The sequence below is a fragment of the Halichoerus grypus genome, chromosome 6, assembly GCF_964656455.1.
Source record: "Halichoerus grypus chromosome 6, mHalGry1.hap1.1, whole genome shotgun sequence".
Lineage (NCBI taxonomy): Eukaryota > Metazoa > Chordata > Mammalia > Carnivora > Phocidae > Halichoerus > Halichoerus grypus.
The window spans coordinates 17,668,797-17,692,927 of NC_135717.1; the positions used below are offsets into that span (position 1 = coordinate 17,668,797).

At 48.3% G+C, this 24,131-nt stretch overlaps 1 protein-coding gene and 1 long non-coding RNA gene across 4 annotated transcripts in view; one reads left to right on the top strand and one right to left on the bottom strand.

The window, feature by feature from the left end:
• Positions 1 to 2,217, bottom strand: part of SBK1 (SH3 domain binding kinase 1) — a 49,176-nt gene extending 46,959 nt beyond the window's left edge. The window contains exon 1 of the mRNA XM_036066404.2: positions 1,406 to 2,217. Within this exon, the coding sequence (XP_035922297.2) occupies positions 1,406 to 1,431 (26 nt within the window). The 5' untranslated portion in view covers positions 1,432 to 2,217. The remainder of the gene's footprint in view (positions 1 to 1,405) is intronic.
• Positions 944 to 23,313, top strand: LOC118519147 (uncharacterized). Of its 3 annotated transcripts, none has more exons than XR_013448786.1 (3): positions 944 to 1,313; positions 14,193 to 14,836; positions 22,999 to 23,313. It is a non-coding gene; the product is annotated as an uncharacterized LOC118519147 (long non-coding RNA). The 3 variants fall into 3 exon arrangements; XR_013448784.1 differs by lacking the exon at positions 944 to 1,313 and adding an exon at positions 2,358 to 2,495; XR_013448785.1 differs by lacking the exon at positions 944 to 1,313 and adding an exon at positions 2,677 to 3,277.
• The last annotated feature ends 818 nt before the right edge of the window (positions 23,314 to 24,131 follow it).

The window sequence follows — 24,131 nt, forward strand, 5'->3', positions numbered from 1 at the left end:
AATGTCACTCACCACCTGGGGGAGGACCCGGACAGTAAGACAGACGTGGCAGGCCTCCTAGGGCCCCTGCAGGCACAAGTTGTCCATCTTCCCATCCGATTCCCTGAGCACAGTGCACCCACGCCCGTCCGGGTGCCCATCACTCTGCCAAACTCATCTGTTTGCTTGTCTGTCTCTCCTGGCAGGCTGTGACCCTGTGAAGGTGAGGGCCCTGGTGCTCTGGGGGGACTCAGTCACTGCTGAGTGATGAACTGACAACCACGGCAGGAGCTTTCTCCCCATTCCACAGATGAGACAGAGGCCCACAGAGGGAAACTTATAGACTGGGGGTCCAACAGAGAAATTCAGGGAGGAAGCCAGTCCAGGCTGCAGGAACCCCCACCCTCCACCCTCCTGAAAGGGGCCCGGAAGGAGCACCCGGGTCAGCCCTCAGCCTGACTTTCTCCCCACCCAGGGTAGTGCTGACTCAGGCAGTGATGGAGGCGTGGGCAGGCTGGGCTGGAGCAGAGGTGACCCCTGTGTCCCCTGCAGACTTGCCATCCATTCCCGGAGCCTGTGGTCACAGCTTGGGTAATGCACTTGGCTGGAGCCTGGGTTTCCCTGCAGGTGGGGGTGGGGAGAGCTGGCAAAAGGGGCAATGGCCCCTGGGGCATGAACCCTCACCTACATAGGTACGTAGGACTTGCACCCACTCCCACGAACACGTATGCACATTCACAGTCACCCCCGCAATGTTCAATCACACAGCCGCACAAACCTACATTCCCACCCTGTCACTGTTCTCTCCCTTTTACACACACACACACACACACACACTCTCAAGCATACACACACACACACACACACACTCGAGCATATATACACGCAGACATTTTCCACCGAGTAATTCAACAAAGACTGAACATGATTAGGTGTCAATGCAGTGCAGGGAGGAAAGGTGGCTCTCAGCTCAGAGTGGGGCGGGGGCTTCCTGGAGGGCTTCCTGGAGGAGGAGACATTGCCGCTGAGCCTGGATGGACGGGAACCAGGGAAAGGGAGGTCTGGGCAGTTTCACTGGGGGTGAATATAGGGGAACAGAGCACAGTGAGGTGGGTGGGGTCAGCCCAATCACGCAGGCCTTGAACGCCCAGCCGAGTGCCGACTTCATCCCGGGGGAGTGGAAGGCCGTGGAGGGCTCTGAGCAGGGTGGGCGTGAGCAGCACAACAGGAGAGGACGGGAAAGGCCCCGTGGGACCAGAATGGGAGAGCCAGGCAGGAAGCTGCGGTGCGGGCCGGGTGTCTGAGAGTCTGACTCGCGGAGGTGGCCGTGAGTGGTAAGCAGAGGACCGACAGAGAAGGGCCCCGGGTCTGAGCCTTGTGCCCTCAGCCCGCCCACGCCCCCACCCCCCTCCGCCGGGCCACTGACCTCTGCGGTGGGACCTCTTTCAGCATCTCCTCCTCCTCCTCCCTGTGGAAGCACACGAAGCAGAAGGCTGGTCCATCTTCTGCTCCACAGCCCAGAGGCCAGGCTGGAGGGAGTTCCAGGACGGGGCAGGGGTGGCTGCTGGGGGCCTCGGCCGCATCGTCCCCGGCCTGGGCAGGGGTGTCCGAGCCAGAGCGCTCCAGGGTCAGCAGCCGGTTGGCCTCAGGGCCCCGCGCCTGCCCACCTGCCGCCTGCGCCTTTTCACTCAGGTTCCCCGTGGCCTCGGCGGGTGGAAGAGCCTGTGGCTCTGTCTGATGGGGACTCCTGTCCTGGCCCACGGGGCTGGGTCCTGGGAAGCGGCTTCCAGGGAGCCGCCCGCCCTCAGAGGTTGCTGGCTGGTAGACCAAGGTCCAGCAGGGCCCCTGGCTGCCCCTGGCGGAGACCTAGGCCCCCTGGCTGCCCACTCTGCGGCGGCCAGTCAGAGTGGGGACTGGGAGGGCAGGCTCGCAGATGCGCTGTCCATCCGCTCATCTGTCCGTCCGGACGTCTGCTCCTCCCTGTCCGGCCAGCACGGCGGGCGGCAGAGGTGGTTTCCCCTAAGAAAGTTTGTTCTGCCCTCCTGGGGTGGCTGGCGTGGGTGGCCTCCAGGAGAGAGGGTCAGGACCTGAAGCTCAAAGGTGGGTGAAGCTGGCACCGCGCCCACGCCGTCCCCCAAGAAAAGTTCGGGCCCTCGGAGTCCTGGCTCTGGCTCGGCCGAGCTTGCTCCCCCGGCCGCCTGCTCCCCGGGCTGCCTGATCCCTGGACTCCGGTGGCTGCTCTGGCAGACCGCTTGGCTGTGGGTATTAATAGCTCTACATTCACGCTGAGAAGCCTGGAGCTTAACTCCTTCCCTGCCAGAGCTGGGAAGGCCGGCGGGGCTGGCAGCGGCTGCAGGGAGCGGAGGGAAGGGCGGCGCCTCAGGTCCGGCCCCAGCTCCGTGGGACCCTGAGCTGCCACCGCCTGCCCAGCCGGCTCCGAGGGGCACTGGGCGTCGGGATCGTGGTCAGAGTGCCTGGGCCACCTCAACCCTCCATAAGCACCTCCAGGGAGCCAGGTAGGACTGGGGGGCTCGGGACAGCACCCCTGCGACGGACGGGGCTCTGAGCTCCAGGGAGCATCTGCTGGACGCCTCCACTCACACGTCCACCCCTCAAGCCCCTGGATCCTCCCACCACATTCCCTGAACAGTCACCGTCGCTGACTCTGGGTCCGGTTCCCTGACTGGCTTCCTTCCCCAACTGGACGCCCCCCCACCCCCCGTGGGACCCAGAGATCGGTTACATGCAGTCATACATCCAATTGAGGAGTGTGGGAATCGGGTGGGAGTGAGGGAACCCGGATAGAATTCGCTTGCTTGAGAAATGTTGGAAGCATCTATGTGCCAGGCACCGTGCTGGGCGCTGGGCACCCCGCAATGGAGAGGGCAGACACTGCTCCTGCCTCGGTGGGGCTTTGCATGTCACGGCGGGAGGCCGGCGGGGTCCCAGCTCACATACACGGTGACAGTGTAGGCAGGTGCGGCCCTCGAACAGCAGCGCCGAGTGTCCGTCACAGCCTGGGTTCCGGCCCCACTCACCTCCTTTGCAACTTAGAGCGCACACAACCATTCACAGTGGCCCTGGAAACACCAATCAACGGAGGACACATAAATTCCGAGTGTGAAAAGGGCTATGAAAAAATAAAGCAGGGAGATGTGAGAGAGGCTGAAGATGGGCAGGCGGTTTGAGAGGGTGCTCAGGGAGGACCTCCAGGGGAGGTGACCTTGGAGCTGCCACCAGCAGGAGGAGGAGGGAGCAGCGGCCGGAAGATCTGGAGGGAGACTGTCCAGGAAGAGGGGTCAGTAGGGGCAAAGGCCCAGAGTCAAGAACTAGCTGGCTTGTCTGAGGAAGACAGGGACGAGTGGAGGAGCAGGTCTTCAAGCTGGGTTTTAAGGAGCGAGCAGAGTTTTTCCCGGGGCTCAGGAGCAGAGAGAGCGGAGTAGATGCGGGCCCGACGGTGAGGTGCAAGGCAGCAGACGGAGGTGATGCGGTCAGGGCTATAGCAAGTAGTCACCGCAGAGGTGCCTCTCCCGGGGCTCCGAGGCCGAAGGATGGATGGGAGGAGGATGGAACAGGAACTTGGGTCCGCTGAGGGGCTGAGGAGGCGGACGAGGGCGGAGAAGCTTGGAAGGAAACATCTATATTTGTTGAACTGAATTCCACTGGCTGGAAGGACAGAGCTGCTCCTCCTTGGCTAAGAGAAGGTGGGGGCTGGGGACACAGCCGCCACATGGAGTGTTTAGGCTGTGCACAGTGCACGGGGCAGCCTGGCAGAGGGTGAGTGGGGGGCTGATATCCAGCCCTACCTCTGCTCTGCCAAGCTTTGCGTCTTTAGCCCTGTGACAGTGTGGGGGGTGTGTGTGGGGGGGGTCACATTTTGCTAATTGGTCAGCCCGAAGAGCGCCTTCCTAACATCAGTCTACCTACAGGGGTGCCTTTTTGAATCTGTCCATAGAGGGGGACTTATTTCTGATTTGCGCAAAGGTGTCCCTTAGTCTGGGCTGGAGGGGGGCTGGCCTAGGGGCCCCAGGTTCTAGTGCGGGCTCTGTTACAGTCCCTGCTGGATGCCTTGCATCAGTCACTGTCCCTCTCAGGAACCACAGACCTATAGACTTAGCTAGAAGCACGCTAATCCAACCCCAACACTCCACAGAGGAGGGAATGAGCTCAGAAAGGGGCAGACTCCCCTGGGGTCACGCAGTGACACACGGCAGAGACGGGCACCTGGACTCTCGTCTCAGTGCTCTATCTTCTCTGCTCCTTGTCTGCCTGGGCTGCTTGCCTTGGAGAGTTGGTGTTTCCTTGAGGAGAGGAGAGGAAAGGGGAGGGGGCAGGAAGGAGCGTGGAGATTCAGGGGGGAGGAGGAGGAGGGAAGGCCAGGCCAGGCCAGGCTTTGACTCCCTCGGGTGGGAGTCAGAAGGGGTCAGGGTGTCGCAAGCCTCCAGGCTCCCTGTGCCCCCTCCCCTGGGCCCCATGGGTTGTCATTTGTGGATGTTAATTATTCACGATGCTGGTGCTTTGCCTGGTTTTAATGCACTCTGATGGTGTTCTCTAGCTAATGGGGAAAATCAATAGGTTTTAATTCTCAGTGGCTGTGAAGCTTTGTCTGTCTCCTGTTTGGGTGACTGGGCCTGGCTCTTGGGCTTGGGGGTGGGGGTTGGAGGCTCAGACCAAGTTTGTAGGGGTCTGAGACCCCACCTTTCTCTCTCTTACCCCTACCTTCTTCTGATTCCAGCCAGGGAGGAAAGATTAGGGACACTAGGCAGCTCCAAACTCTGCCCCAAGCATCTTGGCAGGTCTGAGTCCTTAAATCTCAGCCATTTATTTGCTCCCTGCTCCAAGACGGATGGTCCCTATGCCAGACCCATGGGCCAGAAACATGCCAACTGAGGCAGCCCCACCAGCTTGTGGGTGCTGGAGTTAGGCCTGCAGTCCTTGGTTCCCGTGTTGGCAGCCTGGGGGAGCCTTCTCCTGCCTAGAACTCAGGGTCAGCCCCAGTCATCCTCCTGGGCTCAGGCCAGGCTCACAGACCTGCCCAGGGCATGGGGGAAATCTGGTCCAGGCCTCACATTCCCTAAAAGACTTCAATGTAAGCTTCTGATACGATTTATACGTGCAGTTATATATTCAGGCATGACAATTTCCCTGAAGGGACTGAGGACCTGGAACATTCATGGGACATTAAGAGCATGTCTTTGTGTCCCATCTCAGACCACATCCTCCCCACAGCATCCCATGGGGTGCCCTGAGTCAATATCCTTTATGAATCCCGTAATTACCTTGTGAACGGAACAACTGTATTGCACCGTATTTGTGTGTGTGTTAAAAGTGTTTATTAGGCAAGTGTAAACATTTAAGATACTCTTCGGTCTTCATAAGGCTGATTTTGGCATTTCTTAATGTTTTCAGAACACAATGAGCCTCCAAAAAAGGAACCCAGGCCTTTCCCCAGGGACCCAGGGCCCATGCCTGGCTAATTGGAAACACTCAGGCCATGGGCAGGGGCTGTCTGCTGGGTTCCTAGCTTAGCGCCATGGCCCTCCGGAACCCAGGGACCAGGATGTGGAGAATGGTGACTGTGAGGCCTCACCCAGGCCCCAGCCAAGCCCTAGAGGACGTTCCCCGACATCCCCTTATTTTCCATTTAGGACTCAGGTGTGCAGAACTCTAATAAGAGAGTTAATCCATCTCTTTAGTTCATGACACATTATTGTTCTTGGTCCACGCAGGGCCCCTCCCGGTTTTTATTCATTTTCCTGTTCCCTTTCATGGCCCATGGATGATGGGCAGGCAAAAACTGCTGAGGTTTACTCCAAATCCCCACCCTGGGGACACGTGGGTGGCTCATTTGGTTGGGTGATTGCCTTTGCCTCAGGTCGTGATCCTGGGGTCCTGGGATCGAGCCCTGCATCTGGCTTCTTGCTCGGCGGGGAGCCTGCTTCTCCCTCTCCCTCTGTCTGCCGCTTCCCCTGCTTGTGCTCTCTCTCTCTCTCTGTGTCAAATAACTAAATAAAAATTCTTTAAAAAACAACAACAACAAATACCCACCTTGTGGGCTCTCAGGAGAATTACATGAATCAAAGCATATAAAATGCCTGGCAACAGTAACTGGTCAGTTAAGTTCCATCTCCTGGGCCAGCCCTCTCTCCCAGGGCTCTTTGAAGCTTGGACAAAACACCTTCCCCTTTGGCACACTGAGCATGGCTGTTTTTCAAAGTCCTTCACTCAAGACCTGCATGATCACTGGGATGAACCTCCCAGTCTGGTGAAGAAGCAAATATGAGCACCACTAGCTCCCATTTCAATTTCAAATTCAGTAGTCGCCGGGTGCATGCTCTAGGCCAGGCCATGCACTGGACAGTGCACATGGGGACCCAGACAGGCCCAGAGAGGAAAGGGTCCCACTTGCGGGGGATTCTCTGCCCAGTGGGGGTGGGTAGGCGATGGCTCTTCTCTCCCTCTTAATTAGGGTACAGCTAAGCCACGGTAACAAAGAGGCCCCACATTTACAGCAGCTCAAACAAGTCTTCTGATAAGTTAATTAGGAGTATATGCCAAAGTTTTATTTCAAGTTTGCCATGAGGAAAGAGGCTTATGACCAACTTGGTTCAAAGAGACCTTTCCCTTTTATAGGGAAGAGAATGGTTAGATATTCATTGTTGGACACAAGAAAATAGAATGTCTGATTCTGGAACATTAGTGGCACTGACGGACTGACAGCTGAGTGGATAGGAAGCTCACTTCCTAGAAGAGGTCTTACTTGAATTAAAATTTATGGGAATGTTGTTCAAGCATTCTGTCGAGAATGCCAGTGTCTTCCCAGAGGAGCATGTGAATTACATCACAGGGGAAAAGTTTTGTGTCAGTCCAGGTCTGGTCCAAGGTTATCATGAGGTGGAATTTTATTTCTCTTCAGGTAACAGTCCAGAGGTAGGTGATCCTCTTGGCTGAAGCTGGCTTATGAGCACCCTATTCACGTTTTCGTCCTCAAGAGGGAGGAAAGATAGAGTGATGCAGAAGTGCCATTCCTCACATCTACTCATATTGTCAGCAAGTATTTAGTCCACCAGCTTGAAAGGAGCCTGGGAAATTCAGCGTCTATCAGCACAGCCCAATATGCATAGCCAAAAACGGGGACGGGGTGAAGTATTGCTAAAAGGAATAAGGGAGATTAGGATACAATGAACAGTCATTAAGTCCTAATTTATAGCCGAGGAACAACACTCCTTTCTGTTTCCTGCCACAAACTCTGTTTACCAGTCTATTTCTTGGTCTTTTTAATTGAGGAAACATATGGAATAACTGGGCGCCTGTGTGGTTCAGTTGGTTAAGTGACTGCCTTCGGCTCAGGTCATGATCCTGGAGTCCCGGGAGCGAGTCCCGCATCGGGCTCCCTGCTCAGCAGGGAGTCTGCTTCTCCTTCTGACCCTCCTCCCTCTCATGCTCTCTCTCTATCATTCTCTCTCTCTCTCAATAAATAAATAAAAAATCTTTAAAAAAATAAAAAAATATGGAATAACCAATCTATATTGGACTAAGAAGACAGAGGCTCTGAGATTTAGAGTATATGACGTGTTTGAATCTATCAAGAATAGATTTTCAGTTTTGTCAGGAGAGTTTGAGAATGCATTAATAAAGATGAAAGGAAAAAATAAAGCAATTATTAACTCCAGGGAAAACAAAAAGTTGCACAATAAGGGAAATATAATCATAGCATACTATGTGGCTGAGCTATGAATATTATCTACTAAATACTAAAAAATTATTTTAACCAAAAAGGTATATAACTATATTAGGAGGATGAGGACAGGATGCATGTGTGTGGGAGAGGCTGGGGTGAGGGTGTAAGAGAACTAAATTTTCATTTTCTATATTAGGAAGTAAGATCAAAAGCAGAAAAATCAAGAACTAGGTGTATTAGCATGTTATTTAGAATCTTGCCATTTAAAGAATGATCCATGAACCGGCAGCATCAGCATCACCTGGGAACTTGTTAGAAATGCAAAATGTTGGAACCCAACATAGACCTGCTGAATCCGAACCTATACTTTAACAAGATCCCAGGTGTTTCACGTGCTCCTTAAAGTTTGAGAAACCCTGACTTAGAAAGAGAATAACAAACAGAAGGAACAGCTAAAAGAGTTGAAGTTGTTGCCTTTAGGAAAAGACCTGCAGTACAAAGAGATGGGATAAGGGACTGCCAATTTTTTATATAAGCCCTGTAGCTTTTTTTGAGTTTTAAACAATGTGGAAGATTTACGATGCTGAAAAAAAGTAAATCATGCTCATGATTTAAAATCCCAACAATACAAAATGGAATGCAAACTTCCTCTTACTAGAGACCCCCAAGCTTCCCTTTTGCCTTGTCAACCATTTCTATAGTATCCATTCAGAACTTTTCTCTGCCTATCCAACCAATGTGCGTATGATTATCCTGTTTATTTTTTAATGGACAAGAGCACATGCAATGCACTGTTTTGCATCCTGCTCTTTTTTTACTCACCAATATCTTGGAGATTGTTCCAAATTTGTTTATAGTTTGGTTTTATAGGCTATTACAGGATGCCTAGTATTGTAATTTATTTAACTGCCTCCCTACTGATGGGAAATTAGGTTGTTTCCAGGCTTCCTCTGTTCCAGGCAATGCTGCAATAAGCATTTTGTAACCTCAATATAGTGTAGAAATAAGGGCAGGGGTGCTGGCCATAGCATGTCTGGACTGGAAACCCGTGGCTGCTGCTAAGACCAGTTGTTTCATCTGCCTCATTTCCTGTGAAATGGGAATAAAAACAATACCTCTAAGTGTCTCTAAGGTGGTTGGGAGGAATTTGTTCAACAAATATTTGTTGAGCATCTATTATGTGCCAGGCACTGTTTTAGACACGAAGAATTCAGTAATGAACAAAACATAAAAATCCCTGCCTGTGTGGAGTTTATATTCCAGTGGTGGGAGACAGATAATAGGCAAGATAAATTGTTAAAATATATGATGATGAGTGCTAAGGAAGTGAAGCAAGGAAGAGGGATGGAGTGGGAGGTTTGCAATTTTAGATAAGGCGGTCACAGATGGACTCACTGATACAGTGACACTTGAGTGACAGCTGAAGGAGATGAGTGGTGAGTCATGTTAATACTGGAGGGAACACACTCCAGGCAAAGGATCAGGGATGGGGAACTCACTCACTCCTTCCCAAGATGGCTGCTGGCAATGGGAAGGGCCCCATGCCTTCCGCCCTTGAGCCCTAAGTCTGCCCTTGGGGAGTCACACAAAATAGAACCCCTCCCCTGCATACTGCAGCCCTGCAACAGATGCCAACAAGAGAGCTCCTGCCTCATGATCCTGTGTTATGATGGGTTGACCCCTGGCACCAGGGGACTTTGTCTTGAGGCCTGGGTCCTTCTTCCGGAGTGGGACGTGGCTGGGAGGAGGAACCGGAGAGTGAGGGGCTGGGATTGCTATCTCTGAGTCAGTACCCCTGTGTGGGCTCCGCTTTGCAAAGACAAGTTTCACGGGCTGGGTGAGCTGTGTGTCGATCTCAGTGAGGCGGGTCTCAAGTGTGGGACAGCAGCACCCTACGGCCTTGTTGATCTCTCCTTCTGAACCCAAGTAAGATCAGTTCTAGAATTTCTCTGTAGACATCTTTGGGAGGGCAATCTGATTCAAAGAGGAAGAGGAAGAGGTGTTCGTTTTGTGGCAACAATGGAGTGCAGGGGGTACTGCTGAATTTAGAATATACTTATTTGGGATTGCGGGGATCTGGTGAAGTGGTAGGAGGGCTAAAGCCCTGCAAGCCACCCCTTAGCATCACCATAGTCCCTGGGTCCTAGCCCCAGGGTCAGGAAGGTCCTTCTCATCCTTTAGCCTCAACATCTATCTCTAGCGCCCCCTATGGGCAGAGTGTACACAGGGCGCTGACCCAGAAGAAAGCTGGTTTGTAGAACCCTGCCCTCCGCATTGCAGAGAGTGTAAAGAGGTAGGTTTGAGCTTAATATCTGGCATGAGGGCATTTCAAATTAGTGAGGAAAAGATGGGCTATTCTATTTTCTTTCTTTTTCTGTTTTCTTTGAAAAAAGATAAATCCAGATCCTTACTCACTGGATACTTCACTCTTTATTTTTATTTTTTAAAAAGATTTTATTTATTTATTTGACAGAGGGAGAGACAGCGAGAGAGGGAACACAAGCAGGGGGAGTGGGAGAGGGAGAAGCAGGCTTCCCGCTGAGCAGGGAGACCAATGTGGGACCCGATCCCAGGACCCTGGGATCATGACCTGGGCCAAAGGCAGAGACGCTTAACGACTGAGCACCCAGGCACCTCAAGGATACTTCACTCTTCAAAGCCTAGGAAACACCAGATAGATCAAGCATTTCAAACTTCAAGCTAAAACTATAAAAAAATTAGGAGAAAATATGAATGAATTAAAAAAAAAATCTCAATGGGGAAGTGTCCTGCTGGCAAGAAAACAAGTTCAGAAATCATAAATTTGACTATAAAAAATGTTAAAATTTCTACACAGTAAGAACTACCACAAACATGGGGCGCCTGGGTGGCTCAGTCGTTAAGCGTCTGCCTTCGGCTCAGGTCATGATCCCAGGGTCCTGGGATCGAGCCCCGCATTGGGTGCCCTGCTCAGCAGGAAGCCTGCTTCTCTGTCTCCCACTCCCCCTGCTTGTGTTCCCTCTCTCACTCCCCCTGCTTGTGTTCCCTCTCTAGCTGTCTCTCTCTCTGTCAAATAAATAAATAAAATCTTAAAAAAAAAGAAAAAGAACTACCACAAACAAAATAAACACAAATGGCCACCTGTTTTTATTTATTTTTATTATTATTATTTTAAAAGATTTTACTTATTTATTTGAGAGGGAGAGACAGAGTGAGAGAGACAGAGTGCACAAGAGCAGGGGGAAGGAGAAGCAGGCTTCCCGCTGAGCAGGGAGTCTAATGCAGGGATCGCTCCCAGGACCCTGGGAAATGACCTGAGCTGAAGGCAGATGCTTTTTTTTAAAGATTTTATTTATTTATTTGTGAGAGAGAGAGAGCACGAGCAGGAGGAAGGGATAGAGGGAGAAGCAGGCTCCCTGCTGAGCAGGGAGCTCGATTTGGGGCTCCATCCCAGGACCCTGAGCAGGGAGTCCAATGCAGGGATGGGATCATGATCTGAGCCGAAGGCAGACGCTTAACCGACTGAGCCACCCAGGCGCCCCAACAAATGGCCAACTATTTTTAAAGCATACAATCCAAATGACAGAATAAGGTTAGTATTCTTACTACAAAATCAGCTCTTATAAATCAGAAAGAGATGGCCCCCGAGCCCCATAGGACAAACAGCAAAGACCGTGAAATGGCAGTTCCAAAATAAAGAAAAACAAACTGCCAACAAGTATGTGGGGAAATATATTCAACTTGTCTTGTTCCTCAAGGGTCTTTGCGCTTCCTGGTCTTTTATCTGGAACACTCTTGCCCCAGGTCGCAACACAGCTTGCCACTCAATTCCTTCAGGTCTGTGTCACTCAAGTGTCAGTGTATCAAGTGACACGAAGGGCTATAAGTGACCAGGGGCCTGAATTACAGGATATCTCAGGTGGAAAGTCCCCTGTGATGTCTTCTGGGGCAGGGATCCTCTCTGCTGCTCTGAGATAAGGCTAGCAGGTACCAGGCCATGCCAATAGGTAAAGGGTTTTGATTTGATCCTAAGAGCAAGTGGACGTCAATGTGGGGTTCGAAAAGCTCCCTGTGGCTGCTGGGGGGGCGGGCAGGGTGGTGGTGGAGAACCCACACAGATGACACAGCGGTCCAGGGTAAAGGTGACGGTGATCTGGAGAGGACTGGTGGTAGTGAGACTGGAGAGAAGTGAATGAATTAGAGAGGTATTTATTTAGAGGGTACATCTCAGGACCTGGTGAGGCATGATGAAGACAAAGGCATCGAGGATGATGTCCCAGCATCCAGCTCGCATTTCTAGACTGATGGTTTTACCAGTCACCAAGGGTGGTATGGGGGACCAAGAAGGCAAGCCTGGCCTGGTGGGAGCCAGGGACCTTGGAAACACCTGGGTGGAACTGTGGGGCCGGAAGTTAGTGCTACAAAACTGAAGCTCTAAGGTGAGGTCTGGACAGACAGTGATTAAGGCCAAGGGCGTGTGTGTGATGTCAACTAGGGTCATTGTGGGGTGAGAGAAACCCAGCCTTGAGGAACCCCAACATTGGATTGCCACATATGGGACATGAGCCTATGAAGGGAATGGAGGAGGGGAAGCTAGCATCACAGAAGTTAGCATTTCGAAAAGGAGGAAGGGAGAGTCAGTCAACACATTGAATGCTATGAGGGGTCAAGGTACATGAAAACTTAGAAGAAGTCCACTGGATTGGACGCCAGAGATAATCTCAATGTCAGGAATCTCAACATTGGCACTGTTGACATTTGGGCTGGATGATTCTGCATTGTGGGGCCTGTCCTGGGCCTTGGAGGATGATTAGAAGCATCACTGATCTTTACTCACTAGAGGCTGGAAGCACCCCACCCCCAGCCATGACAACGAAAATTGTTTCCAACATTGCCTGATGTCCCCTGGAGGGCGAAATCACACGCGGTTGAGAACTCCTACCTTGGCAGTGTTTTGGGTAGGTGTGCAAATGGAGGCAGTGACATTAGACAGTTGTTTCTAGAAGTTTGCTTGTGGAGCAGAGATGAGAAATAGGATAGTGGCTGGAGAGGACAAGGGAGAGCATTTTGAAAATGTATAAATAATGGGGTGCCTGGCTGGCTCAGTTGGAAGAACATGCAACACTTGATCTTGGGGTCGTGGGTTCGAGCCCCATGTTGGGTGTAGAGATTACTTAAATAAAAACTTAAAAAAAAAAAAGGAAATGCATAAATAATGATGAAATGTCAACCTTTTGGATTTTTTGGTCACTCTTTAACAGGTGAAAAATAGCCTCTTGGTATGGTTTTGATGTGCATTTCATTTCCCTTATTACGAGTGAACTTGACATCTTTTCATAGGTCTGGGGAAGTTATTCTTTAGAGACTTTTTTATGTTTTTAATCCATTTTTCTATTGGTTCATTGGTCTTTTTATTTTATTTTATTTTATTTTAAGAGTTGCACATATTAGGCAGGAGAGTCCTTCATTTGTGATTTGAGTTACAAATATTTTTCCCTAGTTTGTCATTTTTCTCCTGACTCGAGGGAGCTGAAAGAGAAATGGGCACTTGTGAGGGGTTTTGCAAATTTGAACAATTCTTGTGATTGACGATTTGTCGCTATCTATCAAAATTACAGGTGCATTTATCCTTGACTCAGCAGTCTCGCTTCTGGGGAATTTATGCTATGGAGCTACTTGGCATGGATAAAAATGCGTGTGTGTGTGTGTGTGTGTTGGTCATTGTGGCTTTGACTTTTTTCTCACGAGACTGGAAATAGCCCAATAGGGCACAGATTAAATAAACCATGGTACATGCATAAACGGAATATTCTGCTGCTATAAAAAAATGAAGAAAGTTTCTATGTACTGTAATGGAAAGATCGCTAGGATATACCGTTAGGTGAAAAGAAAAAAGGCAATGGGAGGAAGTGTGTATTTGGTGTGCCATCTTTTGTGTAAGTCATGGGGAAAATGGGAAATAAGAAAATATTTCTGTATTTGCTTATATTTGCATAAAAAACACTGGGGAAAACAGTAAAATGTGGTTCCACAAGGGGTTCAGGCATGGGGAGGGTGGGGAAGAGGGATGACAAATGAAACTTCATTTCTGTTTTTAGGGTTTTTTTTTTTTTTTTTAAAGATTTTATTTATTTATTTGACAGAGAGAGACACAGTGAGAGAGGGAACACAAGCAGGGGGAGTGGGAGAGAGAGAAGCAGGCTTCCCGCCGAGCAGGGAGCCCGATGCAGGGCTCGATCCCAGGACCCTGGGATCATGACCTGAGCCGAAGGCAGACGCTTAACGACTGAGCCACCCAGGTGCCCCCCCCCCTTTTTTTTTTTAACTGGTGAATTATCTTTAACAAGTTAATGGGATGGGTCCAGTTGAAAGGGGTTGAAAATATAGAAGAGAGAAGTTTTCAAGAAGGTGGGAGAAGGTGGGATTCAAGGCCCTGGTATAAGGGTAGGGATTTGCCTCAGTTTCTCCATCTGTAAAATGAGGGTTCTCCAGCTAACCATGAAAGGCATCTAGAATGGACCTTTGTCAGACATAACTCGTCTCTTCTCTGAAGCCCAGGGCAGGCTGGCCGCGGGGACAGGCCTTGTCCTCAACTCCTTCAAGTGCATCGCGGGAGGACGGTCGGTGGTTAGTGGAGGGCCTGAGCCAGTCCCAGCCTCCTGGCAGGTGTGTGTAGAGCTGAGCGGCGTGGCCCTCCTCCAGTGCGTGTGCGGAAGTCCTAACCCCCGCAGCCCCAAGCATGACTGTTGTTTGGAGATGGGGTCTTTAAAGAGGTGATGAAGGTAAAAAAGAAGTCGTTCGGGTGGGCCCTGACCTAATATGACTGGTGTCCTTGGAAGAAGAGGAGTTTGGGACACAGAGACACACAGAAGGAAGACCACGTGAAGACAGGGAGGAGATGACCGTCTACATGCCCAAGATGGAGGCCTGCTGACACCTTGCTCTCGGGTTTCTAGCCTCCAGAATCATGAGAAAATATGTTTCTGTTCTTTAAGCCACGCAGCCTGTGGCACTTTGTTTGATAATAGTGCGTCTCTCATTCATGTCAAACACGTCCGGAGGCAGGCAGGCCACGTCATAGAGACTCGGGCTCCACTTTCTCTCCCACCTTCTGTTTTCAAGGTGACCTCTTGGACCAAGATGGCTGCTGGAGCTGTCTATGTCAGGTAGCAACCAGGAAGAAGGGATAAAGAGCAGGTGCCTCCCTTTATTTATTTATTTACTTGGGGGGGTGGAGAGAGAGAGAGAGAGAGAGAGAATGAGTGGGGCAAGGGGCAGAGAGAGAGAGAGAGAGAACGAGTGGGGCAAGGGGCAGAGAGAGAGAGAGAGAGAATCTTAAGCAGACTCCAGGTGCAGCCCAACTCAGGTTCGATTTCACGACCCTGAGACCATGACCTGAGCCAAAATCAAGAGTCGGATGTTTAACTGACTGAGCCACCCCGGCTCCCCAGGTCCCTCCCTTTTAGGGCAACTTCCTGTAAGTCCCACAGAGCAATTTTTTAACATCTTTCTGGCCACCACATAGTTACACAATCACACCTTACTGCAAGGAAGTCTGGGAAATGTGTTCAGCTAAAAGTAAGGGTTTATTCCTAGGGGACAAGGGGAGAATGGATGCTGGGGGAGGCAACCAGCCATCTCTGTCATGGACTATCCCCTCAGTCCACATACTCAAGGGTGCATGAATAGTTTTCTCTACGTTTTTCGTAATTCACCATCATTTCTGTTGCAAGCCAAGATGGCACCTGCACCTTGCTGTGGAATGTGTCTAATTCCTGGGTGGTCTTTGAAGTGCCTAGCTGTGGTGGGCAGTGTTGGTCCTGAAGTCCATGCAGGTGTGCCCAAGACATCCGTTCTTAGCTATCTATCCCTGACCATCAGCTTACACAGCCCACTTAGTTTCTGTCTGCGCAGCTACTTTGGCCTCTCCTGGTCCATTGCCAAGGCTCAGGGATCATTCTGCTGCTCTCATGCCCGCTGGGAACCAAGGCACTCTGGGAAGCATTTTTTCCATCTGCTCTTGGGCTTCTCAAACCTTTCTTTGGAGTCTTGCTGCCTCCCCCACGAGAAGTAGGGTTCAGGGCCTGGCCTTCAGAGACTTCCCAAACTCTCTCTTTTTGCATTACATCTCCTCTTTGTCTTTTTCCCTATACCCCAGGGAAATATTCCTGATCTGAAGGTGGCAAACCCTATTTTTGGCTTTTATGTTTCTCTGATAAGGACTTAAAGTATTGAGACACAAAAGCCAGACTCATGGCTTTTTCTGTTTCTCACTTTTTCACATTCCTCTCTTGAGGTGACAAGCACAGCTTTTAGCTTGATGGCAGGGAAGAAAAAAAATATCAAGAAATTGAAAAGAACAGAGGTTGATGTCCCCAAAATATTATACTGCCATATTTGTAATAAACTTTCCTGTGGTTGATGCTGTTTGGTATTCCTCACTCCTTCTACCGTCATCGTAGTCTAGTAAACTAGACTGTCTCCTTTCCTAGCTGCTCTTGCAGCTTAAGGAAGCTGTATTTCTCAGTTCTGATCAATAAGATGGGAGCAGAAAGCTGCTCAACGTTTATAGGAAGGCTTTTTCTTTATCCAAAAAAAGGGGGGGCCAGGTGTGTCTGGCACATTCTCTTTCCCTCTGCTTCTTACTTAGAATGTGAACACAATGTCTGGACCTGCAGCAGCCATCTTGCCACCGTGAGGGCAAGGCTAAGAGAATCACAGAGATGCCATAGCACCATTGAGCAGCTGAGTCTACACAGCGTCATGTCACTTATTTACTAGTATGCAAAAAAAGTCCTCATTTTTAAGTCTTTGTTAGTTGTTGCTGAAGCATTCCTAATGTATATACTATCACTGTATTTAAATTAGCACAAGTGGGTTTTTGTTTATTGTCACACATGTTGCCTAAACAGTGGCGGCCTCTTGAATTCTGGGCCATGTGGATGCATGACAGTTCCTAACCACGCTCCAGCCTGCTCAGCCCAAACCCAGCCACCAGTTCTGTCCCCAGTGGTTCCCATGCCAGGCTCTATTTGTCAAAGTGAGTCATGTGGATAGGATAATGCTGCTCAAGGGTACTCAACAGAAGAATATCTTGCTCCTTCAAGCAGCTGGAGGATGGGGATAGCTCACCAACTATTGTCAACCTTGGGACCTACAACACCTTTTTTTGGCTCCCTTTTGTCCAGCAGAGGCTTCCATTCACTGAATGAAGAAAATCCAGACCCATCTACTAAAGGTTTCTACGGCATGTGTCATGATATGCTGGGCAGGTTCCTGACTGCTCCAAGAGGAGGTGCCAGGCTGAGGTCTCCCTTTATGTGGGGAGAAGTCCCTTTGCTAGTCTCTCCCTTCTGCATCCTTCCTGAGGTCACCAAGATCTGGAAATAGAGGAGTGACAGAGTACAGATATGTACCATCCAGGACTTCAAATTAGATTCCACCCAGCTCAAAAGTGAAGGCTCAATTAAAGCTAACCTAGAATAAGTCATAGGATCCTTTCCAGAACAATTCAGGAAGAAAATAGTTTTTTCCTTTAGACTTATTCCTGAGAGGATAAGAGTCTGATACAGCCAGGGTCCACCACTAGGGGAGAGCTTGGCCAAGACTAAAGACAGTGAGATCAAGTTCCAAGGACCTGGTAGGAGTCCCTGGATCAAACTATGCCTGAAGGCCACCTATACCCAGACTTTTAATATATATGAATCAGAATATATACCTATCTTGTTAGAGCCAATTTGAATTGCTTTTCTCTCATACAAACTAAAACAGTTTTGAGAATTTCAGCCCATGACAAATAGTGTGGCAGGTGAGCAGTTAGGCTGACACCTAAAGCCCAAATTGCCTGCTGTTGAATCCAGTGCAGCATGCTGATTGACCAGAGCCTGAATCCAAGATGTCCCTGGGAGAATTTATGTGCACATAGCTTCTCTTGATGTTTGAGCTCTGCCTTGTCTCGGATTTCCCAGACCACTGGGTTCACCCCAGAGTGCATCTCTCTGCTCTCCATCTGTGCAGTGCATTTGGCATGGAAGTGTGTGCCATTTCATTCCATTTTTGTCCTGAGCTGGTCTTTAAATCTTGGCAAACTTGGGCTGCTCTTCAACTTTTCTCTTTTGATGTAAACTCCTCCAGGCCAAGGGCTGGCTCTTATCGATTTCATTTTCCCACACAGCTCAGGGCTCAGCACACAGATGGAAATTTTGGGTGGCAGCATGGGACAATGGAACACTAGCCCTGACTCCTGGCTTGGCCACTTACTAGCTGGGTGACCATCAGCAAGTCACTTAGCTATTCTGAGCCTTACGAAGGTGATTATGAAGACTACACAATATCGTGTGTCATTCATTTGTTCATTCAGTAAATATTTACTGAGTGGGCACTCTGTGTAGGCATGGGGTTGGGGCTGAAAGTACAATGGCAAGTGTAACACTCAAGATATACTTTGGTTGGTGGTGAGCAGTATAAACCCTCTTTCTATTCTCATTCTGATAGGTAGACCTCATTTCCTACCTTCCCTTGCAGTTGGGTGGGGCCGTGTGACTACGTTCTGGCCAATAGAATTTGGGGAGAAAGTGATATATGACCTTTCTCCCCCTAAAGCACTTCTGAGGCAACCCTCCACATTCTCTTCCTGTTTGGCAGCAAATGCAGAAGATCTGAACTCTAGAGACCTGAAGGGAGTGTTGAGACCCAACATGGAAAGGGCCTGTGACCCTGAATGACTTGCCAACCCTCCATGACTGTGACATGAACAAGAAATAAACTTCGACTGTGTTAAGCTACTGAGATTTTAGGTTGTTACTGCAGCATAGTGTACCCTGATATCAACTGTGGCCAACTTAAGCAAAAGTGAATTTCTTGGCAGGAAATGGGCTGTTCATGGGGTCAACAGGAGCCTTAGAAGTGGGCAGCTCTAGAGGCTAGGAAGGAGGACTTGTCACATAGAGTGGGCACGCATCTGGAACAGCAGTCCAAACATTTCTATCTTTGTCCCGATATTCAAATTCCTGGGAGGGAGGTCCATCTGGCCTACTTTTGGCCGAATGTTCCTCACCTTGGCTGGAGGAGAGAAAACTTTTGATTTCAGCCCCTACTCACTGTATTTAATGAGAGGAGAAAAACCTCAGAAGGGCATCGAGGGAGTGATGGATGTTGGGCAAACTGAAAACAAGCGCTCCCTGAAACGAACACATTCCCTTCCCTCTTAGAGCCACAGCCACAGAGGGGTACAGACTCATCACGTCCTCCCACAGTGCAGCGCAATGACTGGGGTGACCTCCATGATGGACAAGTACAGGCCACCCAGATTTGGGTTGAGAGGTTAAGGAGAGCTTCCCACAGGAAGTGATATTTGATCTTGGGCTGGAAGTCTGATAGAAATCTACTATGTAGGGGCACCTGGGTGGCTCAGCCAGTTAAGCATCTGCCTTCGGCTCAAGTCATGATCTTGGGGTCCTGGGATTGAGCCCCGCATTGGACTCCCTGCTCAGCAGGGAGCCTGTCTCTCCCTCGCCCTCTGTAGTTCCCCCTGCTTGTGCTCTCTCTCTCTTGCTCATGCTCTCTAAAATAAATAAATAAAATCTTAAAAAAAATCTACTATGTAAAGGGAGAGGGGGTGGAAAAGAAGTGAACTTATGTAAAGGCGAGGAGGTACCACCGGAGATGTGAATTTCTCTTTTCTTCCTCCTCACTGAACATGCAGGACTTGGAATCAGGGGAAACACCCTTCTCGATTTTCAGTCATCTCTATGAAATGGAAAAAGGGAGGTTTCCTTCATACAGATTTTTTTTTAAATTTTTTTATTGTTATGTTAATCCCCATACATTACATCATTAGTTTTAGATGTAGTGTTCCATGATTCATTGTTTGTGCATAACACCCAGTGCTCCATGCAGAACGTGCCCTCCTCAATACCCATCATCAGGCTAACCCATCCTCCCACCCCCCTCCCCTCTAGAGCCCTCAGTTTGTTTTTCAGAGTCCATCGTCTCTCATGGTTCGTCTACCCCTCCTATTTCCCCCCCTTCATTCTTCCCCTCCTGCTACCTTCTTCTTTTTTTTTTTTTTCTTAACATATATTGCATTATTTGTTTCAGCGGTACAGATCTGAGATTCAACAGTCCTGCACAATTCACAGCACTCACCAGAGCACATACCCTCCCCAGTGTCCATCACCCACTCACCCCATCCCTCCCACCTCACTCCCCACTCCAGCAACCCTCAGTTTGTTTCCTGAGATTAAGAATTGCTCATATCAGTGAGGTCATATGATACATGTCTTTCTCTGTTTGACTTATTTCGCTCAGCATAACACCCTCCAGTTCCATCCACGTTGTTGCAAATGGCAAGATCTCATTCCTTCTGATGGCTGCATAATATTCCATTGTATATATATACCACATCTTCTTTATCCATTCATCTGTTGATGGACATCTTGGCTCTTTCCACAGTTTGGCTATTGTGGACATTGCTGCTATAAACATCAGGGTGCACGTACCCTTTCGGATCCCTATTTTTGTATCTTTGGGGTAAATACCCAGTAGTGCAATTGCTGGATTATATGGTAGCTCTATTTTCAACTTTTTGAGGAACCTCCACACTGTTTTCCAGAGTGGCTGCACCAGCTTGCATTCCCACCAACAGTGTAGGAGGGTTCCCCTTTCTCCGCATCCCCGCCAACATCTGTCATTTCCTGACTTGTTAATTTTAGCCATTCTGACTGGCGTGAGGTGGTATCTCATTGAGGTTTTGATTTGGATTTCCCTGATGCCGAGCGATATTGAGCACTTTTTCATGTGTCTGTTGGCCATTTGGATGTCTTCTTTGGAAAAATGTCTGTTCATGTCTTCTGCCCATTTCTTGATTGGATTCTTTGTTCTTTGGGTGTTGAGTTTGATGAGTTCTTTATAGATTTTGGATACTAGCCCTTTATCTGATATGTCATTTGCAAATATCTTCTCCCATTCTGTCAGTTGTCTTTTGGTTTTGTTGACTGTTTCCTTTGCTTTGCAAAAGCTTTTTATCTTGATGAAGTCCCAAGAGTTCATTTTTGCCCTTGCTTCCCTTGCCTTTGGCGATGTTTCTAGGAAGAAGTTGCTGCGGCTGAGGTCGAAGAGGTTGCTGCCTGTGTTCTCCTTTAGGATTTTGATGGACTCCTGTCTCACATTGAGGTCTTTCAACCATTTGGAGTCTATTTTTGTGTGTGGTGTAAGGAAATGGTCCAGTTTCATTCTTCTGCATGTGGCTGTCCAATTTTCCCAAAACCATTTGTTGAAGAGACTGTCTTTTTTCCATTGGACATTCTTTCCTGCTTTGTCAAAGATTAGTTGACCATAGAGTTGAGGGTCCATTTCTGGGCTCTCTATTCTGTTCCATTGATCTATGTGCCTGTTTTTGTGCCAGTACCATACTGTCTTGATGATGACAGCTTTGTAATAGAGCTGGAAGTCCGGAATTGTGATGCCGCCAGCTTTGCTTTTCTTTTTCAACATTCCTCTGGCTGTGTGGGGTCTTTTCTGGTTCCATACAAATTTTAGGATTATTTGTTCCATTTCTTGGAAAAAAGTGGATGGTATTTTGATGGGGATTGCATTGAATGTGTAGATTGCTCTAGGTAGGATTGACATCTTCACAATATTTGTTCTTCCAATCCATGAGCATGGAACGTTTTTCCATTTCTTTGTGTCTTCCTCAATTTCTTTCATGAGTATTTTATAGTTTTCTGAGTACAGATCCTTTGCCTCTTTGGTTCGATTTATTCCTAGGTATCTTATGGTTTTGGGTGCAATTGTAAATGGGATTGACTCCTTAATTTCTCTTTCTTCTGTCTTGTTGTTGGTGTATAGGAATGCCACTGACTTCTGTGCATTGATTTTATATCCTGCCACTTTACTGAATTCCTGTATGAGTTCTAGCAGTTTTGGGGTGGAGTCTTTTGGGTTTTCCACATAAAGTATCATATCATCTGCAAAGAGTGAGAGTTTGACTTCTTCTTTGCCGATTTGGATGCCTTTTATTTCTTTTTGTTGTCTGATTGCTGTGGCTAGGACTTCCAATACTATGTTGAATAGCAGTGGTGATAGTGGACATCCCTGCCGCGTTCCTGACCTTAGGGGGAAAGCTCTCAGTTTTTCCCCATTGAGAATGATATTCGCTGTAGGTTTTTCGTAGATGGCTTTTATGATATTGAGGTATGGTACCCTCTATGCCTATACTCTGAAGAGTTTTGACCAAGAAAGGATGCTGTACTTTGTCAAATGCTTTTTCTGCATCTATTGAGAGGATCATATGATTCTTGTTCTTTCTTTTGTTAATATATTGTATCATGTTGATTGATTTGCGGATGTTGAACCAACCTTGCAGCCCAGGGATAAATCCCACTTGGTCGTGGTGAATAATCCTTTTAATGTACTGTTGGATCCTATTGGCTAGTATTTTGGTGAGAATTTTTGCATCCATATTCATCAGGGATATTGGTCTGTAATTCTCCTTTTTGATGGGGTCTTTGTCTGGTTTTGGGATTAAGGTAATGCTGGCCTCATAAAATGAGTTTGGAAGTTTTCCTTCCATTTCTATTTTTTGGAACAGTTTCAGAAGAATAGGTATTAATTCTTCTTTTAATGTTGGTAGAATTCCCCTGGGAAGCCATCTGGCCCTGGGCTTTTGTTTTTTGGGAGATTTTTGATGACTGCTTCAATTTCCTTAGTGGTTATAGGTCTGTTCAGGTTTTCTATTTCTTCCTGGTTCAGTTTTGGTAGTTGATACATCTCTAGGAATGCATCCATTTCTTTCAGGTTATCTAATTTGCTGGCATAGAGTTGCTCATACAGATTTTTTTTTAAGTAATCTCTATGCCCAACATTGGGCTCGAACTCACGACCCCAAGATCAAGAGTTGCATGCTCTACCAACTGAGCCAGACAGGCCCCCCTCAGATGATACAGTTTTGTGCCTGGCAAACCTAAGTGAATCTGTTGGGAAAAATAAAGCAAAACAAAACAATAAAAATACTCAGTTGGCTGGGTCCAAAATTTAATGAAGGAAATCAATAGCCTCCCTATTTTTACTAAAAACAGCCACTTAGAAGAGATAATGGAAGTGGTGACCCCCAACTACAACAGCAACACAAAAGATAAAGGACCTAAAAATCGACTTAATAAGAAATGCATAAAATCTATATGAAGAAGGGACACCTGGCTGGCTCAGTCGGAAGAGCACGCAACCCTTGATCTCGGAGTCGTGAGTTCGAGCCCCACATTGGGTGTAGAGATTACTTAAAAAAAAATCTGTATGAAGGAAACCTTAAAATGCTACTTGAATGACACAAAAGAACACTGAATTTATTTATTTTTCTCTAGGCTTTGTCTGGAGCCCAGAAGCAGCTACTCAGGTCCTTCTCCTGGTCTCCTTGTGTCCTCGTGCTGATGGGGACCCTGGGTTTGCTGTCTTCTTGCTGTCACCTTACTGGAATGTGGTGCTGCCCCAGCTGTCCTGGCCAGTTCTGGGCACCTGTTTTGTTTCATGCATCAGGTTCTGGCAACCGGTCTGGCGTCCTTCTGGGAACTAAATCACCTTACTCTGTGCCTGGTTTGGGTTTGGCTTCTCCTGTCTCAAACAAGAGCTTGGATTCTGACCTCACACCATACACCAAAATAAATTCTATGTAGATCAAAGATTAACCTGTGTTTTTTATTAAAGGTATAAAAGTACTGGAAGAGAGTGTGGGTAAATTCCTTTAAACATTGGCATAGAATCATCCTTATTAAGTATGACTCAAAATTCAGAAGCCATTAAAGATTGATTAATTCAACTATAAAAAAAAAATCAAAACTTCTTCACTGAAAAGCAAAACCATAAGCAAAGTCCAAAGACAAAAATCTGGGGAAAATATTTGCAAGTCAATATCACCAAGGGTTAATCTCCCTGTTGCATAAAGAATTCCTAGAAATGTGGCCAAAGAGCCCAACAACTCAAGAGCAAAGAGGGGCAAAGTACAAAAACGGACAGTTCACACACACACAAAAATGTGATGTTGGGGCACTTGGGTGGCTCAGGTCATAATCTCTGGGTCCTGGGATCGAGCCCTGCGTTGGGCTCCCCATTCAGCGAGGAGTATGCTCGTCCCTCTCCCTCTTCCTCTGCCTCTCCCCCTGCTCGTGCTCTCTCTCTCAAATAAATAAAATCTTCAAAAAAAGGGCACCTGGGGGGCTCAGTTGGTTAGGTGACTGCCTTCGGCTCAGGTCATGATCCCAGAGTCCTGGAATCGAGTCCCGCATCAGGCTCCCGGCTCAGGGGGGAGCCTGCTTCTCCCTCTGACCCTCTCCCTTCTCATGCTGTTTCTCTCTCGCTCGCTTTCTAATAAATAAATAAAATCTTTAGGAAAAAAAATCTTCAAAAAAAAAAAAAGAAAAAAATTGTGATGTCACCTCTCAGATGGGCAAAAATCCAGAAGGTTGACAGTATATCCTATTGGCCAGTCTGTGTGGAAATA